We start from the raw sequence: 22968 nt of genomic DNA on the forward strand, positions 1-22968 counted from the left end.
GGGTAAAAGCCGATTCCTCATAGTTTGCAGGCAAGTGGATAGGAATGAATCGAAGATAGGAAACGACGCAGATGCTCTTCAAGCACCATCACCCAATGCCTCTTATAAACTTGGTTCTGGCATGTTGCACACTAATAGAGCATATCTTTATGTTCATTGACAATTAACTTACTTATTCAGTCAATAATAGCTGCTTCACAGTTTCCATTTTAGTAATTAACTACTTCAATATGGTACGGGAATAGAATAATTGCTGGTTCTGTGCTATTAAACTTCGATATCATGGCTTACAGAATAAGTTTGTGTACTAATCATACAGAAAAAACAGTTGTTAGGAACCACATTCTGTAGCTGAATTGGTAAAATTAGAAAGTATTCGAGCTGCCGTTATCTGATGTTGCCATGAAGAATATTACTGCTATTATCCGTTGCATTTTTACAGCACTAGAGGCAACTTTCACTTTTACCTTAGTACTATTCTAAATTAAAGTGATTCTTGCATGCATGTACAATAGTATTATTCTCCTCTTTAAAATTGGGCTCTTCTTTCTTGTACCTCCACTTTCCTTTTTTATGGACTTCATATAATTTCATTGAGAAGGGACCTTATGACATCTTAATCATTCCGTGCTGATTGGGTGTTCGTATTGGCTGAAACCAAACCGGAATGATAAAAACGACCACGGGATGCTATTCGGTGCAGGAAAGCGCGAGATTCCAAGGGAATGGAATATCGGAATCTTAACTCAAAGTAAAGGTGGCGAGCCAGATTCTCAAGTCAAGAATGTTGCTTATTCTTTCCTGCTCAAGGCCACAAAAAATGGGTTCTTTCTCTCCCTTTCCATTCTTTATTCTCTATGCTTAACAGTTTCAGATTCCTTGCACCAAACATTTATGGCTTGATTATTTACCTGATAAGCACAGTTTCTTTTTCCCAGAATATTTGGAGTTATATATTTTTTTGGTTAATTCTTTCACATATGCTCATTTTTCTCAAATTCTTTTAAAGGAAACAAAAATATTTCACATCCATATATTATGCATCTGTTTAGTGTCAAATTAGTAGTTGTCTAGTGGTGTGAAAAGGACTAAAAATTATTATATCACTATTAATTGATAGCTACTGATTCTATTTCTAGGTTACTAATATCAGTGGTTTATTATATATCACCAAAGCATCGGATCTAGCAACTATCTACATAATTTTGCTACTTTTATATGGAAAGTGACTGTAGATTTTAGAAGCTTAGCATAGAAATAAACAGGAGTCAGTTTATTTATTGGAGATAATATTGGTTGGATTTAAACTAAGGTGAATTTAGTGGTTGTGCTGAAAAAAAGTTGGTCGATTGGAGTGTTATTTGAACGAATTAAAGGGCAATAAAAGGTGGGTGATTGAAAGAAGCATTTGTTCGAGTGTCAATGCAAATTGAGGTTTGTTGGGATCAAATATTTGTTGAAAAAAGTTTGAGATTTGTTGTTGGGCTTGTGGTAGAGCATATGCTTAATAACTTTGGCTTATTCTAATGAAATATCACGGTTCATGTTTCATTAGTATAATATAATTAAAGACTCCCGTCTGTATGTCAAATTGCTGGAAAAACCGTCAAGTTTGGTTAATTTGTGATTAATCTCGTAACTTTATAAAAATGAACGTTTATATCACAACTTTGACTTTTTTTTCGATTGTACTATCATATGACATGATACATGTCTGAATTTATTGACGTAACGTCAGCGTGTACGTGTAAAAGTTAAAGATGTGACTAACTAGGTTTAATTGACTTCATTTTAAGTAGTCGAAGGTTTTGTCCATATAGTATTTTTCATCTGCCACATTATAATAACCCCCAAAACCAAAATTATAAGACCATTGAAAAAAATATCAAAAATGTTATATAATAGACACATAATTGACCAGATTTGGTAGTAATTTATTTGGCAATTTGCTCTTAATTATAATTAGGGAATTAATAGCCATCACTAGAATTTTGACTAGAATCATTTTATCTTCTTATCATTAGAAATTTATAATTCTAATTAGAGTTAATTAAATCCTTTATTAGGGTCATAATTAAGTGTGGAGGATTCTATCCCATGTGTATTAGTGCTTTTAGTGGAGTATATAATTCACAACCCCAAAAATTGGTTAAATTTCCCCCCTTCGAAAAATGGTTAAATTTGTCATGATCTTATATTCAAAATGATCACTTCCCTTCTAATAGAGTAAATTTGCAACCCCATCATACGACTTGGCTTTCTATAATAGTTTTTGCATTTTCTTGGTTGTATATATGTTGAATTGTTGTTCGTTGCTCAAAAAACTTTATTTGGGCAGATCATAAAAATAAAAAACACTACCAGACATATAATCATACTCAATTTGGGTTTATTGGTTAAAATGTTTCTGTTGTTGGTCATCAACCCACCCCAAGTACTGAAATGGGCCCAACATCACAGAGCCCATCCATTAGCCCAACATTACAAATAATGGAAATCATTGCTTGGCCACAAAATAAAAATTCCTTAAGATTCTCCCTCTCTCTTCTCTTTTTTTTTTTTTTTTTTTTTTTTTTTTATCATAACTGTATCGTTACCTGAAATTTGGCGACATAAAATCAACCAATTATTCAAAATAAATGTTCACAAGAAATGCTTGCAATTTTTAGGCATATAGTACTATTTGATTTCATTTTATATGTGTGTGTCATAGTTTAATCAGTAATGATGCAATAGAGACAAGTCGATGATCACATGTCTGTGTAATGATTTTGGATAGGTGGTGGGCTATTCATTTTTCATCAATTTTGAGGGGTTAATTTTCCCAAAAATATTATTATTTTCTCGTATGGTAGTATATGTGTGTGACATTTGTATTAGTATTATTAGTTTCTTATTGGCTAATCATTAATTTAATTAAAGCTTAAGCTATCTAATATAGTTATCGAATGTGCCAAAGTGTGCAATGTTTCTTTATCTGGCTAATTATTGGGCACAATTTGGAGGATGTAAGGTTGTCTAGACAAAGTTTGTGTGGTGACTAATCAAGTTTCAAAAGGCCAAAAGCAAAAGACACAATATGATCTAGAACATTCTTCCATCACTGTGCTTTGTGCTTGTGGTTCCACAATTCTCAATTATGAATCCTCCCATTTTATATGGTTTCTACTATTTTACCCATCTCTGTATTATCACAAAGCTATAAAAGTGGTTCACCTTTTAACAAGAGCCATTTTATGTGGTGGGCGTATTCAATCAACCAAAAGATCCCTCCCCCTCTCTCTCGATTAAATTAGATAGGAAAGAATCTGCATGGATACTATTTTATAATTGAGTAAATGCCAAAACTGGTCTTGAATATATTATTATTTTACGATTTTTGTCACGGGGAGGTGATCAATTGCTAACTAATTAGCAATCTAAAATTGAGATCAATTTTTAACCATTAGATTAGAAGATCTTGTGGTTAATATAATGACAAGTGTAATATATTTTAAATTTATATAATTATTAATTAAATTAAAAGGGTATTAATGTCAAATCCTATCTATAGTAATTATAACTAACTACTTTCTCTTTCCTCAAAATCATCTCAAATCTTTAAATTTACGTAACTCTCTCAATTTAAATTATCTTTTAGCAAAAAATATATCAAATTAAAGATAATTTAATAAGAATTCCAACGAGATCTCAATTGCATATGTTCCGACGATGTTCGGGTGATGAAATTTGATAAATTATATTTCAATTTTCGTACATGTTGATAAGCAGCTTTTATCAACAAATGCAACAAAAAATCTCAATATATTATCGGCAAAACCTCAATATTATGCATGTCCAATCTCAATAAAAATGTGTTGATATTTTCATGTCCTTGTGTTGATATTCTAATGTCATATTGTTGATATTTGTAATACACAATGTTGATATAAAAAAACACCCAGGAAAATTATCATATGATAACATAATGACGATATTACCTTTTTGTTGATATTTTGTCTACTATTTATTGAGATTTGTGAGCTTTAATCTCATCCACTCATTTTAAAATCCAAAGATTGAGATTTAGTCTTGATTTTGGATTAGGGTGCTATAAGCATTAGAATAGGACCCTTTGGTCACATACTTTATCTTTTAAATTTTTGCATCCTGAACATTTCAACTCGGATCATAATTGGTCTTACACTAACAATTCCGTCAATTTTTAAACGGTTTTAACCCAATTTTGATGGTTTTAACAGCCTTATTCGGGTGAAAATTGATGTTAAAAATAAAAATTAGTGTTTTTCCCCTCCTCTTTCGTGTCCTTCTGAATATATTCATTATAGAATTAATGGAATTCCACTCTTATGTGCGACCTTTTTCGATATTTTGTAAATCTTAATCAACGAATTAGACTATACCTAAAAATTTAAAATGAATAATTTGTTACCAAAGGGGTGATTATATTTCCATAGTGGAAGTTGCGGCTTCCCACTTTGGGTCTTTATCTATTATAAATGCAAGATTTGACATTAATATATTGCTAAGAGTCTTTTATAGTAATTGTGATTTGTGACACCTTAATCTCCATCATCTAGAACAGGGTACATTCAAAATCAATGGAAGATTCATGGCCATGAATATTGTTAGTTTCAAGAAAATATGCATAAGATTTCTTGGATTTCATTAATGGCTTTGAGTATCCCAAAATTATGTTCCACTTCCACATAGGATTTTGATTGACTTAGTCGATTGAATTAGTTTGATCTCATAGCATTTAGATGCTTTTGTAGTAAGAAGACATATGTTATGAGAAGTCAAACATGAAGGTTAAGTTATGAGCAAGTCGCTTCACATATTTGGTCAAAATTAGACTGAATAAATTAATACTCCTAATTCAGTTTGTGAAATTTCTAACAATTTGATAAAGTTTACATTTATAAAGATTGATATGTTACTGACTTTTTCTGTCTGCTAATTCATAGATACAATTTATTAAAAATCTCAATACGATTACATTGAAATGTCAACAAAAATTTAGCTGATATTTTTAATATACCGTGTTGACATTGATATTTAAAGGAATATTGACACCTAATATCATGGAACTTTAAAAAAATTGGGTTTTTCCCACGAACTTTGAAATTGACAAATAATATCAAGAACTTTACCCTGAGTTTGTTATTTCCCACAAATGAAAAAATTAAGGCTATATTAATAGATTGAAGAACAATTTTGGAGAGTGTGCTTCAAGAAAAACTATCTTCAAAGATTGAAAATTTTGAAGCTCTCGAAGTTGTTGTCGAGAAATTACGAAAAAAAATTCGTAAAATAAAATTATTTGCCTTATTTTTTTTATTGGTAGGAAATAACAAACTCAGGGTAAAGTTCGTGATATTATTTGCCAATTTCAAAATTCATAGAAAAAATCCAACTTTTTTAAAGTTTCATGATATTAGGTGTCAATATCTCATATTTAAAATGTGAAATGTGTCACATATATATGTATATTTACAAGCTTTGTATACCTAGAATAACCTTACTTATTTTAATTTTAAGAAAAGTTTAGCATTTAACTACCATATATCTCTACACTGTGTTTATTGTTTTATAGAAAAAGTTACAAGTATTTTATTTACTATATTCATAATTGCACATTTAATTTGTCACACGTCTCATCATGCTAGTACCTATAAAACCATAATCAGTTGGAAGGGGCTTGTTGTTATTACAAAGGCACAAAAGCAACACCACATCATACAACTTTGTTATTTGTTTTTTATATAATGAAAGTTGACAACATATATAAACTAACCTAACTTCTTTTTCACCTAACATAATTCAATTCATGTTTACCTCCCCTGGTTAGACCTTTGAATTAGGTCAAGGCAATCGAGTCTTCCACAAGATTAGCAAAATCCACATTATTCCACCAAATCACATTTAAAAACAATAAAACAAATTATTTAACAATTAAGGATCCATTTACAGCCAATTGATCATAATTTTCTAAACAATTTGTCCAAATAAGTATTTATTTAATTGGTCTCTAACTGTCGTATATAAATTCAAATTTCGGAGAGCTAATGTGCTCAGCCGTCCAACCAAGACAATTGGCTCTGTCACAATTTTCATGCATTAAAATTAGTTTAATTATAATAATAATAATAATGTCTCTTTTTTTATTATTATCACGGGTATCTATCTGTTAGCTTGATTTGGCATATATATATTCAAAAAAAATATCCCATAATTCCACGTTTCTTTTTATCGCAAATTTTTTTTAATGTTAATTTCTTAAAGCAAGTCATGAAAGCATTATCATTAATTAAAACGTCGAATCTTATGTGCTTGAAACCTATGAATGTTTTTTTCAATGAAGTAATACTATCACATAAATGTCATAACCTTAATTGTCAATAGATTAGCTAATACTCCCTCCGTCCCACATTAGCAGTTTCATTGACTTTTCTGTCATCTTTTTATAAAAATGATAAAAAATAGTTAAAGGGGAGAAATGGTAAATTGAGAGAGAGAATAATATAGAGAATAGTCTTATTTATATTATTGTCTCTCTTACTATACCATTTCTCCACTCTAACTATTTTTTATCATTTTTACAAAACAAGGGCAGAAAAGTCAATGGGACTGCTAAAGCGGGACGGAGGGAGTAGTAAAACAATTTGGGTTGACCTGCTAAAAAATCGAATAGAATGTTAAAATTGGAACTGATCTCTTTCACACTAATTTCGCAAAGTATTTTATGCTCAAAGTATTTTATGAAAAAATGCAGGCAATATATCCAAACAATAGTAATCTAATAACCACATATATCAAGAAATATAAAATCGATAAAGACAAACAATAACTAAACCAAAGTCGATAAATTAGCTAGGGCGTCTTGATCAAAAAGAGAAATCTACTTCAACCAATATGCCCTTAGGCACGACTATACATAACATAGAAATCACACTTAGAAAGGATGGAGTATACTAAAATACAAGATGAAAATAATGCTCTTTCATATGTCCCTTGTTAAGTGATTCATATTTCTTTTTAGAACGTTTCAACATAAACGAGTCATTTCTTTTTTTTTTTTAACAAAATCAACACTTTTAATCTCTCTAACTTAATCCTTCCTTCTTTCTTTTTTCACTTAAACCAAATATAATATAACTATCTTAAATGAAGAAAAAATATATTCTATAGTACTTAAAATGACGAAAAAAAATATTGAATAGTATACTATACTTAACATTTTTTAAAAAATAGAGAAGGAAAGAAGAAGTGGAGAATAAGGTGGGGTGAGTTGTCTGCAGCAAAAAAGACAGAGACATAAAGCTAAACAAAGAGTGGCAGTGGTGAAACTCTAACATGAAGTGTTGCTTGTTGTAATCACTCTCACTCTCTCACACACACACACTCATATATATGTATATATATATATATATATATATAACATCATCCTCATTATTCCCCATTATAGGTTGCTAGGTAGTAAATCAAATAAAATTTCAACCATGGCTTCTCCACCATTAGCTCTCTTCATTGTCACAATCTCCCTTCTCTTTGTTGCCTCTTCCCAACGTATGCCTCTCTCTCTCTCTCTCTCTCTCTGCATTTTTCTCGCTTTCTTGGTTGCTTACTATGTGTGTGTGTGTGTGTTTTCTTGCCTAAGCTCCAAGTTTCTTGGACCATAAATAAAAGTTTTTTTCACTTATGATTTAAGTTGTTTTTGTAAAACAAGTTGAGTATGAAGTCTGAAAAGAAGTTAGTTACTGTGCAATTATATTTTAGGCACAATTCGAAAGTTATAATCTTTGGCGGCCTGTCATCGATCCTGGACATAGATACACATCGTATCGAACTAAATGAATTTGTGTGTGTGAATGATGCAGAGGCTGATGGATCTATTCAGTTTACGTACTCGGGAGGGACTGGCCCAAACATGTGGGGGAAGATAAACCCGAATTTCAGCACGTGCGCGAGTGGGAAAACGCAGTCGCCGATTAATATTTTGACTGACAAAGCTGTCCTAAACAAGAAGTTGAAGCCCTTGATCAGATCATACGGCTCTTGCAATGTCACTTTGGTCAACAACAAGTTCAATGTTGGGGTAATTTCTTTCTTCCTTCTTAGAAAACTTTTTTTTTTTCTAGTTACGTTTCTGTTCTTGAAGAAAGAATTGTGTTTCTGTTCTTGAAGAAAGAATTGTGTGATAAGAACATCTCAAACCATACACCAAAACACTCATTTTTAGTTAAGCTCGAGTGGGTCAGACCAGCTCACCCGGACCGGACTTGGGTCAAACTCGAATTGACATATCTTTAAAAGTAACTTTTATCCATTAACATAATCATTTTATGTATAACAACAATAATTTTTAATGTGACCACTTTTCTTCATGCTTATAATAAATAGTAAGACTAGTTATTTTATAACTAATTTGAATAACAATCACTTTAAATTATTATAGGTGTCAATTTATGAAACAGTGTTTGGGTCAATTTCAGGTAGGGGCCGAGTTGGGTTTGGGTTGGATCCGGCCCACAAGCACTGTAGGGTGAGATAAGAGTGTTATCTTTTTAACAAATAGTAATATGCATGATAGATTTTGTAACTTGTTCTAATTTGTTACTTTATACTTTAATCTATAAACAACATATTTTATCTAACTATGATTTATTATAATTAGATAGCAAATTTAAAATAAGTTAGAAATACTAATATTATTATTAATTCTTAAATATCAATATTCAAATTTAAAATTGAAGCACCCCCATTCAAACATTATTTATTTATTTATTTATTGCAAAACTCTCATTGTCACGATTTTACTTCTCCAAAAACTAATTTTCTGTCTCTGCCACTGCAGGTACGATATCCAGATCATACCGGGGGAGTCGTTGTGGATGGCAAGATGTACAGCTTGAAGCAAATGCACTGGCATTCCCCTTCCGAGCACCGAATCAACGGAAAGCAGTATGCAACAACACAACTCATCCAAGTGTGTGTTTGTTGCCATTTTTGTGAATTAAATGTGAATTGTGTAATGCAGGTATGCTGCAGAGCTTCACCTAGTGCACGTTACCGACGAGGGGAACGTTGCCGTTGTCGCTATTCTCTTCGACTATGGCCATGCTGATCCACTCCTTGCCAAGGTAGAACACTAACTTATGCAACAAAAAAATTTTCACAAAAAAGTTGTAATTTAATTTTCAATTGCTACATGTTTTGTAGATGCAAAAAGCACTTAACGAGCTTGCGTACGAGGTAAAGAGGCACGAGGACAGCCCGATCACGTTCGGGCCGTTTCACCCGACCGAAGTGAGGAAGAGATGTCATAAGTACTATAGATATGTTGGCTCTTTCACCACACCTCCTTGCACACAAGATGTCACTTGGTACATTCTTGCTAGGGTAAGAAACAAATATCATTTGAATCTTTTTGTAGTGACAATTTGTAGGATTAATTTTTGTGTTTATGATTTAAATATACAATAGTGATTAATTATCCATGTGTGCAGGTGAGATCAGTGTCCAAAGCCCAAGTAGAGGCCCTGAGAGCCCCCTTGGATTTGAGATGCAAGAACAATGCTAGGCCTTGCCAACCAATGAATGGGCGACATGTGGAGCTATACGACGAGGATGTGTAGTGCAAAGAGATCTCATTTGTGACATGGTTTATGGCATTGACAAATTGAAATGTACTAATGTACAATAATGAATTCAAAAAAATTTAAAAATAAAATCAACCAATAATACCAAAGCTTAAATGTTTAGACAAATCCCCTTTTATGTTTCAAATCGATCAAAGTATTACTAATACGAAAATCTATGAATAATAATAAAAAAAATAATGAATATGTAAAAAGGTGGAAATTTGCTCAATTAGGTATACTAGAGAAAGTATGTAAGCAAATATACAATGGCAACTTAGGTATTTTTATTGATTACATTTGATAGAACAATTGTGATCACTTTCATGGCCCAGTGTGATCCAAGTCCAATATCATATTTGGGCTCGGCCCAATTATCTTACATTTTTGGGCTCTGGGGCTTTATAAGAGGGTGTTTGGATGGGGTAATAGTACTTCTTATAAAGTGATTCTTTTGTCTCAAATTAATCAATGTATTTCTCTGAGTAATAATTAAAGAAAATGAAATTTAGTGATTTAAGTGGAGAGAATAAAGTAATTTCTCTGTAATTAAGATTTTCTTTTTATAGCTTATAATCTTAATTATCCAAATACTCTTGTATAGTAACTCGTAAACTCTATCCTACAAGCACTTGAAATATTTTATAAACTTTTTGAGGGTTTTAAACTCTCTCCAATAAGCTTTGCTAAATATCCCCTAATTATTATTCCTTTGTCCAACAAAATATCTTACTTTCTTTTTCAATATGTCACAACAATATATTTCTACTTTTGAAAAAAAAACCATGATTATTATAATTCACTTTTTTTTCTCTCCTTCCATGAATACATTTGACTATATTTTTTCTATACACTTTAATCACTATGCGAACTAAACAATCATAATTTCTTTTGTGGCATAAGGAAATAGTACTCCCTCCGTCCCAACTATGTTGAGACAATCTTTTGGGCAAAAAAATTATGAAATTGTGTTAAAAAGTAGGAGAAAGGAATAAAGTAGGAAAGATAAAGAGAGAGTAAAATATATATATAGTGGAATAAAGTAATAATGATTAGATATTTTATTTTTTATTAAAAAAAGAAAATGACTCAATTTAATTGGACATCCCAATAAATAATAAGTTAGGATGGAGGGAGCAATTGTTTTCTATACTGACAACTATAAATAGGCAAATTGTTCTTTATATAGACCAAAAGGATAAGATCATTATTCGGATGCAACCAAAATAAAACTATACTAAAATTTTAAATTTTCATAATTTTAGCACTCAAACGTGACGTTGAGCCAATGAAGTGCATGGCTAAATTTTAGCAAAACCCCCCTGCTGATAAGTATTGAAAATTTGGCAACTCGACAAAATTGGGATGAGAGATTGCAGAATTGTAACGACTTGTCTAGCAATATAGAATTGACCACATAACACGATGTTTTGTATGTAGTGACAAATAAATTAGTCAAAACTATAATGACATACAGTAGAATTTAATGACAAAAAAAATCAATGATTTTTAGTTGATAGTGGGGTCTAAGCCGATCTACATAGTCTCTAAATGTAGGACTGACAAATCGTGTGAATTGGATCATTATCGGACCAATTCAATATCGACCCAATCCAATAAAGTTAAACTCTAACCCAGTCTGAAATCGTCGGATTCTTATCGGGTTCCAACCCATTAACTTTATGTGTGTTCCTGCGGATTATCGTGTCTTATCGAAAGTTGTCAGTCCTACCATTAATTGATGTTAGTAAATTACTATTACTATACAATTTAGTTTGACACAACACGATAACGATCCGAAAATGATATTACACGATTAATACTTGATATTACACTATTAAAACCCGTGAAACATAACTAAAACTTTATCACGATTTTAAAATATATACTCCGACCCAACCCGAACTCAACCTGAAATCATCAGATTTTTATTGGATCGATCCTATAAGAGTGTCTCCGGTGGCGCCCTTCCCACTAGGACTTCAACTAGTACTTCCCGCAATAAAATTAATTCACAATTAAAATTAAAATTTACAAAATTAAAATTCGACACGGATACGAACGGGGAAATGCGAATATTTCATTAAAAATATATATATACATCATTCGAAAAAAAAATTACATAGTAGATAGAAAAAAAAGCAACCACATCAACGTCCACCCCTCCGCGTCCAAACCTCTTCGATGATATCCTCCTGAAGTCGAATATGGGCATCTCTTTGCCGCATGTCGGCAAATGCGCGCAACCGCTCAACCTCTCCATGAGGTACCCCCATGTTCACATTCGCGCCGGCCACGCCGTGGCTTGGACCGGCACCCGTATCATCTTCGTTGGTCCACTGAGTCAGTTCGTCCCCTTCACTTTCGACAATCATATTGTGCAAAATGACACATGCGTACATGATGTCGCCGATGTCGGAATATACCACTGCCGTGCCGGACCCCTCACCATCCCCCATCGACTCTGGAGCACACCAAATGCGCGCTCAACATCCTTGCGCGCTGCCTCCTGACGGCTCGCAAAGTAGGACTTCTTTGGTCCGACCGCATGCTTGATCGTCTTCACAAAGACGGGCCAGTTTGGGTATATCTCATCCGCCAAATAGTATCCCATATTGTCTTGGTTGCCGTTGGCGACATAACGATGGCGGGACCAACGCCATTGCACTGATCGTTGAACAGGGGCGACGACGGAGGACGTTGAGGTCGTTGTTCGACCCGGCGACTCCAAAATAAGCATGTCATATCCACAGCCGGTAGTCAGCTACAGCTTCAAGGATCATCGTGGGATGCTTGGCTTTGAAGCCGGAAGTGTGTATCCCCTTCCAGGCGACGGGGCAGTTCCTCCACTCCCAATGCATACAATCTATGCTGCCCAACATCCCAGGAAACCCGTGCACCGACCCGTGCATATTTATCAGCCGCTGGCAGTCTTCGGGGCTCGAACACCGTAGATACTGATCCCCGAATATCGATCTAACGCCCGCGCAAAAATTCAGCAGACACTCAACGGCTGAAGACTCGCCAATGTGGAAGTACTCGTCGAACATGTCGGTCGGGCCTCCATACGCCAGTTGCCTGATTGCGGCAGCACACTTCTGTATTGCCGTGTGTCCGGGTTTGCCAGCCGCATCCTCTCTGATCCTGAAAAACTCGTATCTTCTCTCTAACGCACCCACGATATGCATAAACAGATGACGATGCATCCTAAAACGTCGCCGGAATAAGGCATCCCCAAAACGCGGCTGCGGAGCAAAGTAGTCCTCATGCAACCGAATATGTGCAGCAATGTGGTCCCGGGGTACATGACGTCGGCGATGGATCGGCCGAGGTACTGCCGGCGCTGCCTGCTGCCGCTGCCGGGGCAATCGATCAATCGCCTCTTGCACAGCGAGATCCAATTCATTATCACTATCACCATCACTATCACTAGCGCCTCCGCCACTACCACCCGCACGACTGCTCGCCATTCTAGATATACTTGAAAAAAGAGGTTAAAGAGAGAAATTTGTCAACACAAGTGGTGTGAATGAAATGAAGTTCACCGAGCCCTATTTATAGAGTTTCAAAAAAATAAAATTAAAACGCGGACGTCTGACCGGGACGTCTGACCTTCGCCACAGTGGCGGACGTCCGGATCGGACGTGAGGATGAGGGGCGAGCCCATCCGACGGGCACATGGGACGGGCGTGGGCGCCCTTCCCGTTCACTACGGCGGACGTCCGGTCGGACGTCGCCGACGTCCGCCATTGGAGACACTCTAAAGATCCAAATCCAATATAAAACTTGATCTAAACCATTAATTCCGTGTGAACGAACTAATATTCTCTTCAAATTAAGAAAATTTTTAATTCAATTTTGTGAGATTCATTAAAGATTAAAAAAAGGGAAGGAAAAGTGTTTTTGCCCTCACATTGTTGCATTAGTTGCTTTCAATCGGAGCGACATTGCACACGTCAGTTTTCTCAATTGGCAACAACGAATGTGACGGGCGAGAATGAGATAAGAACGTAAGGATGAAAGAGGGAAAAAACTCATGTTTTTTATATTCTTTAATGTATTAATTAATATTGCAATATTTGTTAACTTATTAAGAATTGAAATATCTTTTGACGTATTACTAAAAAAGTATACTTTATTATTTTAGATAAATAAATTATTTTGATGGTAAAGAATTGTGATATATGCAAAACTATTCAAAGTTAAAAATTAGTTTGATACTGATTATAGATTTATAGTAATTCTATTCCAACATCCACCAAACTAAAATAAAATTAATAATTGGATCATCTTCAAAAAATCTTCTATTTGGAGAGAGACACCACAAAGGGTAAACCAAACTATTTAAAGTCAACAAAATGTTGCCACTCGAATTATTTAATCACATAAGTCCACACTTACCTATACATGACAGCAATTCCAATTTCGAATTAGGCATTTTTCTAACCCACCATTGTTGACTCACACCTCACTTGATTTTTTCTCTTCGATCATCTAATTTTATTAATTTATGGGTTGAAATCATTCGCTCAACAGTCACCACCACACTATGCTGTATATATATATGTTCTATAATATTCTTGGTGCAATACTATTATAGTGTCACGTCACATCATAAATACTACTTCCTCCCTCCGTCCCAGAGAAGTTGGCACACTTTCATTTTTAGTTTGTCCCACAAAAAATGTCACATTTATCTTTTTGGAAAAAGTTCTCTCTCACATGAATATAAAAATTATATTTTCTCTCTCCATTTAACACACAAAACAAAACCTCCTAAAATCTCGTGCCATTTTCAAAGTATGCTAACTTCTCTGGGACGGAGGGAGTATAATATAGTCAAATATGTAGCATTTCACGAATTTTTCAATCTAAATTTTATATTGATGAAGAAAATAAGACTTATATTATGATTATTATTTGATGGAGGGAGTATTTAGCAATCAGTTAGTCAAACAAAGTTACGCAGATAGATAGTCGCACCTCATAAATTGCAGTTACAAAATGTGCTTGGTAAGCATTCATAATTATTTTTGGGGCTCTATTGCATGTGTTGAGAAGGGGGGTGTTGGACGCAAAAATAAGTCAGAGCTTGCGTTATTACAGATGTAGGGTTGAAATCTAAAATGATGATATGGCATAGAAAAAATGGAATTCGACGGATTTTACCCTAACATTGCTAGATGTATGTGGAAATTGAGTCCGTAATATTCGATCCTCCTTTAGGGGCCAACGTCCTCGTTGGTCATGGCTGGTTCTTTGCCAGACTACCACTTTGAGTTCTCGTTGGTCACGACGGATCCTTTGCTCGGCCACCACTCCGAGTCGGCCCAAAACGTACTCGTTGGCCCCAATTGATACAAACCAAACAGGAGAACTCAGTCCAACCAAACAGAAGAACTCAGTCGAAAAAACTAGTCAATTAGATAAGAGAATAAATTTAATTTATCTACCCAACACCTGTTATTCTCACAACCGATGTGGGAATTGAGTTTGTAACATATTCTTAATAATAGTTCTTTCTCACTACATCCCCTTTTAAAATATATTTCCACCCACCTAAAAAATAAGCAAACAACTCACTTTTTCTATATTCTCACCAAAATAACAAGTGTACTTCATTATTTACATGAATTTGATATGCAAATTAACACTCCTTTCCCCTTTTCATTGTCCATTTTGCTTCTTTTTTTTCTAAATATTACTCTACGCAAGTAAAAACGCAAGATACATTCAATGCACACGTCAGCTCCAACTCACGACTCCCACGTGCCGGTCCGAACCGGAAACCGTCTCACTCAAATCCTCAGCCGCCCACGAAGAAGCCGACCGCCGACCCGAAGCAAACCGGTTCAATCCACCCAAACCGGGCGCCTCACCCGGCAATTCTCGCACTCTCGAACTCGCGCTCCACCGCTGCAGCTCCGCCCCTGCCTTTGCCTCATCCCCGGCCCTCCTACTCCCCGACCGCGGCCCCTTCTTACTCCGGCTCCTCTTCGACCGGAACATCCCCATCATCTTAGTATAAAAACCGGCCTTCTGCTTCTTCTCCTCCTCCTCCCCTCCTCCGCGACTCGATTTCTCCGCCGCCTTCTCCCTCCTCCTCAGCGAACCGGACCGGCGCCGGCCGCGCTTGGACCGGACCCGCCCAATACAGGACACCTTGGGCGAACCCGGTTCGACCGGAACCGCCGATTTCCCGGCCGGTTCGGGTCGTTTTGGAAAAAGCCGGACGGTCACCGGTTTATTGCACGGCCGGCGCTTTGGGTCGACGAAGGTCGCCTTCTGCGTCTTCGGCAATCCGAGGATCGCGGCTTTCGACTTCCTGCTGAAGGAGAATCGCTGCGAGCTCGAGTTCGACTGCGCGTCTGCAGTCAGACTCGAGCCGCCGCCCCTGCCGCCGGAGTCCTTCCGCTCGAAGAAGGTGTGGTGTTCGAACCAATCGTACTCCGCGTCCTTCGACAGCCAGAAGGATTCCGGCGGAAGGTCAGGATCGGCGACGGCGGCGACAGCAGCGCTGTCGCCTGCGAGCGTCTCGCAGGTGACTTTGCTGTCGCTGCAGATGCCGCCGGCGCAGGCGGAGACTAGATTCTCGAGATCAACCGGAGGCATGGGAGGTTTTGAAGAGAGAGAAAAATGGTGTGATTTAGAGAGAGAGAGGGGAATGATTGAGATTTGAGGGTAAGTTGAGAATGGTGGAATTTAATGCATGTTAATAAGGTTTCAAATTTTCAATAGTAGGCTGCTGATTTGGTAGAGAGAAGCCACTTTTTTATTCTAGAAAAAAGAAGTGAAGAGGGAAAGAAGGTTCAAATTCTCATGTCAAAATAAAACAAAAAGGTATAAAGTTATGGAGAAGAGAATGGATATGTGAATCATCAATTTTCTTCACTTTCTAAAAGTTTTCTTATTGTAGTTTATTTAAACGTTGTAATAGTCAATGAATTTCATGTGTTTCAGTGTATATTTTGAAAATAAAAGGGGAGTGGGTTGGATTTCAAGAATTCACTTTAGCTTTTTATGAAAAAAAAAAAGATCTCATCTAATTGGTTATTATATAGCTATTCCCTTAAATTTTGTGAGGCTAATAATTATATTAGTGTTAGTAGCATGTGGCATATATGAAATACAAGTAGTGATATTTATGTCACCATTCACATCTACCAATAATAGTCTTTAATCTTTTTATTCTAGAACTTTTTTTAGGTAAAATATTTTTGGTGGTTAATGTACTTAAGATTTGATTTTATCAGATAATTATACAAATTTTTTGTTTATCAAATAGAGTAGTAACCGATTTAGCAGAAGCTATGTAAGCTGCAAAGTGATTACGTGGGATTTTAAAAATAAATTAGTAAATATGAATTGTGGTCATGGTAATTCTTACAAATTTGTTCTATGCATATTACATTGTAGGTATAGTTTCATTCTTAGTCAATTGTTAAAGTATTCATTAATAAAAATGTTAAAATTATTTTGATTTTTATATAAATAGATACTGCATTCTTTTCTGTAGTCGGTGACTCGGTATATATTCATATATACGTAGTACTATTATTTATTTATTATCAATGTTTTGCAAAAAAAAATACCAAGACCATGGTACTTTTCTGAAGTGAAATGGGCTACGGTCCAAGAATTCCACACTTAAACTAATCATATAGGTGATTAAAGCAATTCCATTTTCAACTTGCATATTTAATTGTTTAAACTCACCAATGTTGACTCAAACCCCACTTTATAATCTACTTATGTCCCATGAATCAAATATACTTAGTGGAAATCAAACAAGGTTCATTTTTCTGTATTATGTGACGTGCATGCTAGTGACCTAACAAAAATATTACTATTACTTATTTAGCTTTATTATTTATTAGTGTAATGCTACTATTCTATTAATATTTTAATTTATTTTCCTTTACGGAGTATGAACTTTGCATTTCTTGTTAGCGTAAAATTTGAAATGAATTGAAGGGAAAAAAGGAGAGGTTATGCACTGAACTACATTTTTGCATTAATTGGCGTTGGCATGTTCACTTCTCATGATAGATTCAATATAATATGACACTCACTCCCACGATCCATAAATAAATTCAGAGACTACACAATTCATGCTCCTCCACCACAACAGACACCAGAAGCCAATTTAAATCAGAATCAATAAGGATTATAACGGCTACGCCCCCGCCCGCTGTCATGACCATGGCCACGTCTTCCCCCACCTGAACTTCCGCCTCCGCCACTGCCACGGCCGCCTCTTTGCTGTGGTGGTGGGGTGTGTGGCTGCACTCCAGGCTGTTGCCTAGACAACGGAACCGAGATAAACACAATCCATGAGTAAAACAAATATCAGAAACTCCAGCAATTAAACTAATTGCACTTACATGACATATCCAATCCTCCCATCAGGCAAAAGCATGGGCATCATGGCCATTCCAGGAGCACCTCCCCTTCCATAGATCAGCGGCGGCTGCACCACAAAAGCACTGTCAGCAGGGTAGAATGATAAACAGTAAACAGATAGTATCATAGTACATATTACTATTAGACAGTTCAAAAAAAAACTTAAGATAAAAATATAAAAGAGGATGCCAGCCAACAAATTACAATGATTAACAAACAATCATCTTCATCAGTGAAATAGATGGGCATGAAATTGAGTTCCTTGACGCAGTCATTCAATGAAAAAGAGGTCACAACTTACACGTGAATAATTGTTATAGGCTAGTTGTTTAGGGGTTGCTAGGTCAAAAGATGAAACACTTTAACATTTATCAAAGTAAGGTGGTTTCATGGAGCACTGTACAAAATCATCCAATACAAATTACTTCTAAGAATTCTATACAACAACAGAACAACTTCAATGAGTCGAACTGCCTACTACTTTCCTACCCACCTCAAAATCACCCATCTTACACTGAGAAGTCATAAATCAAACCTAAAAAATTGATGGCAGTGAGTACCCACTAAAGCTCATCAATGAAGACAATCACACTTCGATTAGTGATTCAACAGTTACCCCAAATCACATTATGCCTCCAAAATATTGACACAAACAAGTGAAAATAGTTTGACAGTTATCAATCACACAAATCTGTCAGAAAATAAATCCAGCTTTTGTCATTCAAACTCCAAAAGTAACAAGTTTAAAGACACCCAAGCAGGAATGTAGGATCTGCATCAGGGGGGTCACAGACCTACTAAGGTAATTCAAGCTTTTGTCATTCAAACTCCAAAAGTAACATGTTTAAAGATACCCAACCAAAAATGTAGGATCAGCCTCAGGGGGTCACAGACCTACTAAGCTCTAAGATCTTAACCACGAATGAAGTAAAAGGCCAGAAACTCAACGTGCACGAGGAAAATACAGGTGAAAGAAAACAAAAGGCTTCTTACTTGGGCAAAGTTTGCACCCGAATATCCAGCACCCAAACCATAAGATGCTCCAACCAAGCCATATCCCATATTAGGTGGATAGGATGGAAATATAGCACCCTTCTGTGAGTTCGAACCCCCAGCAGATTTCTGATCAGCTTGTGGCTTCGCAAGTGAGCATTCTACAACTTGACCTGTCAACAAAGCCAAATTAAGATAAAAATTTAAGAGAAGCAGAATCATCTCTACAAAAATCTTATTATTGAGGAGCAAATTACTAAGAAATATGGAGGAACTGGTTTTACCATCAATCTCATACTTCTCTGTATTCTTCAGAGCTTTCATTGCACTCGATCTTTCTGCAAAGTGAACAAAGCCATATCGGCTCTTCTCCTGACCAGGTTTGGCTGGAGGAAGAACAACTTTTGTAATCTTCCCATGATGCTCAAACAGTTCCTTAAGCTGATCCTGGGTTACATCTTTTGGCAAGTTCTTCACATAGACTGCTTTGACCTGTACAACAGGAAACAAGTGAATGTTAGAACAACTTGTTATACACACAACCCTACAAAGATATTTAGAAACTGAAGCTGAAGTGAGGGTTTCTCTTAGAAATTTTTTTAAATTAACTTTTTCTTGGTCGTTGAAACCAATTACCAAAAAGCTCATTCAAGTGACTATGCGGAAGAAGGACTGGAAAGCACCGCGAGGAAAAATGAATATCGACAAGCCTTCATTGTGTTGCAAAGCCATCAACAAAAGGTTTTTTTTCCAAGATATTTGTTTATTCGTTTACAAGTCCAATAACGTGGGGCTCCACAGGCAGAGTACACATAATAGAAGCACCAGAACCAGATGAGGAAAATTATTTTTTCAGGAGATGATGAGGCTGTTTATAGGCTAATAGTAATCAAACGATCCAATTTATCGCAAGTTCTAACAATATCATGTAGAATATAGATTAATCATAATCACTACATAGAAATACTGTAGCAAATAACCAAGACCTGAGAAGACGAAGATTCTGCACTTTTAGGATCTGCCCAACTCACAGTTGGAGAGTTATCGTCTAGCTTGAAATTTGGATTTGACATTTTCTGTCTGGCATACTCAGCACATGCATGATTGTAATACTCGATGAACACAAAACCGCGATTCCGACTTGAGTTTTGTGGGTCCTGTATGAAAATAAGTTTCCTAGATGACCTACAATATTTCTGGATATGATATCTAACCACGCACACATACATCTTATACAAATATTTCAAGAAAAAAAGTTTTAAAAAAAAAAAGCATCCCTACCTTTAAAAGTTCCACGGCAACAACACCAGGCCCAACTTTATTCACAACCTTCTTGATATCCTCCTCTCTCCAATTTCTGGGCACATTACCTATGAACAGCTTATGTTTTGCTTGAGATGTAGAGCATTTCAGCCTCTTCCCCTGAAATATTTACAGAATAGAATCAGAATGAAATTTAAATATAAAATGATCTTTTCCAACAACCATCACTTTCCTGATACAAATTATGTCAAATTCATGTTATTTAACAAACCTTTAGTTCTTTATTGTTAAGCTCCTTAATAGCCTTACTGGCCAATTCTTTGGTCCGGAAGGTTACAAAAGCATAACCCTTGTTCTCAGTTGAGTCCTTTCCCTTCATTATTCTGACCTGTCGATAACATGCCTGTCCATGTAAATTACGAATCCAGATATATAGCCGCTACCAGAAATTAATCTTATTTACCTCTGTAACCTCCCCAATTGATTCACAAAAGCGCTTCAGTTCATCTTCAGAAGTATCTTGCAAAATTCCACCAAGGTACACCTCTGAACCATGTTCAGGAAGTGCAAGAAGTGCGGCATGCACTCTCTTCACATCCTCACCTTCAGCATTTTCCATTTCATCATCACCATCAGGTTCCTTTCGTGCATCATTTTCCTCCTCTTCCTCTTCTTCCTCAACTTCCTCTTCAACCTCTTCCTCAACTTCCTCTTCTTCCTCTTCTACCTCTTCCTCTACTTCTTCATACTCAACTTCCTCCTCATCCATGTCATTGTCAGCACCAAGTTCAACCTGTTCTTCATCCTCAACAGGCTTCTCAGGTTCAGCAGATTTAGCAGCACTGGCCCTGGTTCTTGGCATCTTATATCTCCAAGAAAACAAACTTCTATAGCCGCTCTGAGGAAAGTGCAGAAGCCGGATACATTTGCAAAAGAAAGAAGAAAATTGTGGATCGGCAATAGCAAAAAGAAAGGGCATAAGGAGCTCCAGAGTAAGAAAATTGATTGAATTGGGTCCATGAGGTATGGTTCCGAGGAGTTTCAAAGTGAACAAAGTTAAAACAAGGGGTGACAAAATGTACTACAAACAAGAACAGGCAAGAAAGAATGCTCAATTGTAGGAGCATGATGCTCAATAAGGTACAAAACCAACGAAGCATTGAATATCTTGAAATATAGACAATGACCAATGCCGGAAAAGAAAGAACAAGGCCAAACATTCAGTCTATATCAATTTTATAGGACCAATGCACTCAAAGCAAATGAGCAAACAAAAGGAGGGGATGAGCAAGTAATTAGAAATGGGAAACAGTTTAAAAGGAAATGAAAATCATGATTGACCATATTTATACAATAGGAAAAAAACAGGGAATGGTGCAAGAGGTATCCCCAATAAGTCAAAAGCTACAGGTGGATAATTAGATTGACCATTTGCTTAAAAGATTAATATCACTTCCAGAATACATGTCCAGTCTGTAATTTTCCTGCAGCCATATAATGCACAGGAACCATAAATGTGACAAATGAGCAATCTTAAATGCATTTAACAGAAACATCTCTCGTATTAGGTATTAGGACAATTCACGACACTTTGAATATTTTGATGTGAACTTGATTAGCAAAACCATGCATAGCATATACAGACCTTCAGCAAGTGGATAGTCGTGGGGGCTTCAAACTTACATTACAATCTACTGTAGCCCAATTATGATGAAGTAGCTTCCTTTTATTCTAATATTTCTCTTGTTAGTATTCAGACAATACCTATCTTAACCACTTATAATTACACCATGAAGCCATTATTCCTCGTATATAAACATTCGCATTTCAGAAACCACCAAAAACAGAACTGCACTAAACAGTGCACCATTACTAATGCTTATCCTAGGGGCATTCAAAGTGAAGAAAATAAAACATAACTATTCAATGTTAACTGGAAAACATGGTTGCGTTTTTTAAAAATATAAACCAGATTCTTCATTTGTTTTTGGACAGATATATCGGAAACAAATGAACCAAACCAAGCCGAAGGTTTTGCTTAGCTTTCAAATTTACAATCTTGAACACCTCCGGAGCAAGAATATGAACTCCATATACAATGTAGCACCAGAACACCTAATTCCATTCATTCACAAAATTCATGCGGCATCTAGCTCAAAATGCGCCACAAATCCGACATGCAGAATACCCTAACTCTAATGGTAACAAAACCCTCTCGTCTCCAAACAAAGGATCACGGCGTAATTGAAATTAACAGAAGAGAAGAAATTCACCACACTCCCATCGAACAAAAATTGTAACTCAGTAAGTGACCGATAACGCAAGTTAAAAATGCATAAATTGTCATGACAAAATCAAACCTACCAGCAAATTTCGTCACTTTCTCACTCTCGAAGCCCAGATTGTAGTTTTCTTCGAGTGGGCAGCTAAATCCTCTTTACCGTATCTACGAACCCTAGAAGCGACTCTGACTGGCTGAATTTAGGGGTTTTGAAATTTGGGGATATTTTCCCGCATGTAGTGATATAACGGATTTACCCTGCTGCTCTCTTAGCATGGGATGTGATTTCGTGGGTACTTTTGTCATTGCGTGCTTTAAATCGACAAGTTGTAACTTTTATGAGATGCGTGTATTTGAATTTAATCGCATAATAAATAAATTGAAATT

The 22968-nt window shown here is 35.9% G+C and overlaps 4 protein-coding genes across 6 annotated transcripts; 1 reads left to right on the forward strand and 3 right to left on the reverse strand.

The window, feature by feature from the left end:
• The first annotated feature begins 7429 nt into the window (after window positions 1-7429).
• On the forward strand, window positions 7430-9764 carry LOC125212255 (alpha carbonic anhydrase 1, chloroplastic-like). Its single transcript, XM_048112363.1, has 6 exons — window positions 7430-7569; window positions 7881-8098; window positions 8858-8964; window positions 9041-9143; window positions 9223-9402; window positions 9510-9764. The coding sequence occupies exons 1-6, from the start codon at window positions 7503-7505 to the stop codon at window positions 9636-9638; spliced, it is 804 nt and encodes a 267-aa protein (XP_047968320.1). The 5' UTR covers window positions 7430-7502; the 3' UTR covers window positions 9639-9764.
• A 1783-nt stretch (window positions 9765-11547) lies between these two features.
• LOC125209728 lies at window positions 11548-13111 on the reverse strand. The gene is made up of 2 exons (XM_048109313.1): window positions 12505-13111; window positions 11548-11552 (listed from the first exon to the last, which is right to left on the reverse strand). Exons 1-2 carry the CDS (start codon window positions 13109-13111, stop codon window positions 11548-11550), a joined length of 612 nt encoding a protein of 203 aa, XP_047965270.1.
• Window positions 13112-15386: 2275 nt separating this feature from the next.
• LOC125209729 lies at window positions 15387-16253 on the reverse strand. The gene has a single exon (XM_048109314.1). It carries the CDS (start codon window positions 16251-16253, stop codon window positions 15387-15389), a length of 867 nt encoding a protein of 288 aa, XP_047965271.1.
• A 1380-nt stretch (window positions 16254-17633) lies between these two features.
• LOC125212091 (heterogeneous nuclear ribonucleoprotein Q) lies at window positions 17634-22792 on the reverse strand. Of its 3 annotated transcripts, none has more exons than XM_048112137.1 (9): window positions 22665-22792; window positions 20764-21198; window positions 20572-20688; window positions 20319-20459; window positions 20024-20194; window positions 19322-19529; window positions 19038-19210; window positions 18026-18111; window positions 17634-17943 (listed from the first exon to the last, which is right to left on the reverse strand). In XM_048112137.1, exons 2-9 carry the CDS (start codon window positions 21160-21162, stop codon window positions 17799-17801), a joined length of 1440 nt encoding a protein of 479 aa, XP_047968094.1. In that variant the 5' UTR covers window positions 21163-21198; window positions 22665-22792; the 3' UTR covers window positions 17634-17798. The 3 variants fall into 3 exon arrangements, with proteins under 3 accessions (XP_047968094.1, XP_047968093.1, XP_047968095.1); XM_048112136.1 differs by having other exon boundaries at window positions 20764-21784; window positions 22665-22773; XM_048112138.1 differs by lacking the exon at window positions 20024-20194 and having other exon boundaries at window positions 20764-21784; window positions 22665-22775.
• Window positions 22793-22968: the final 176 nt, after the last annotated feature.

Source organism: Salvia hispanica, chromosome 3 (genome assembly GCF_023119035.1).
Source record: "Salvia hispanica cultivar TCC Black 2014 chromosome 3, UniMelb_Shisp_WGS_1.0, whole genome shotgun sequence".
In the NCBI taxonomy this organism is placed as follows: domain Eukaryota; kingdom Viridiplantae; phylum Streptophyta; class Magnoliopsida; order Lamiales; family Lamiaceae; genus Salvia; species Salvia hispanica.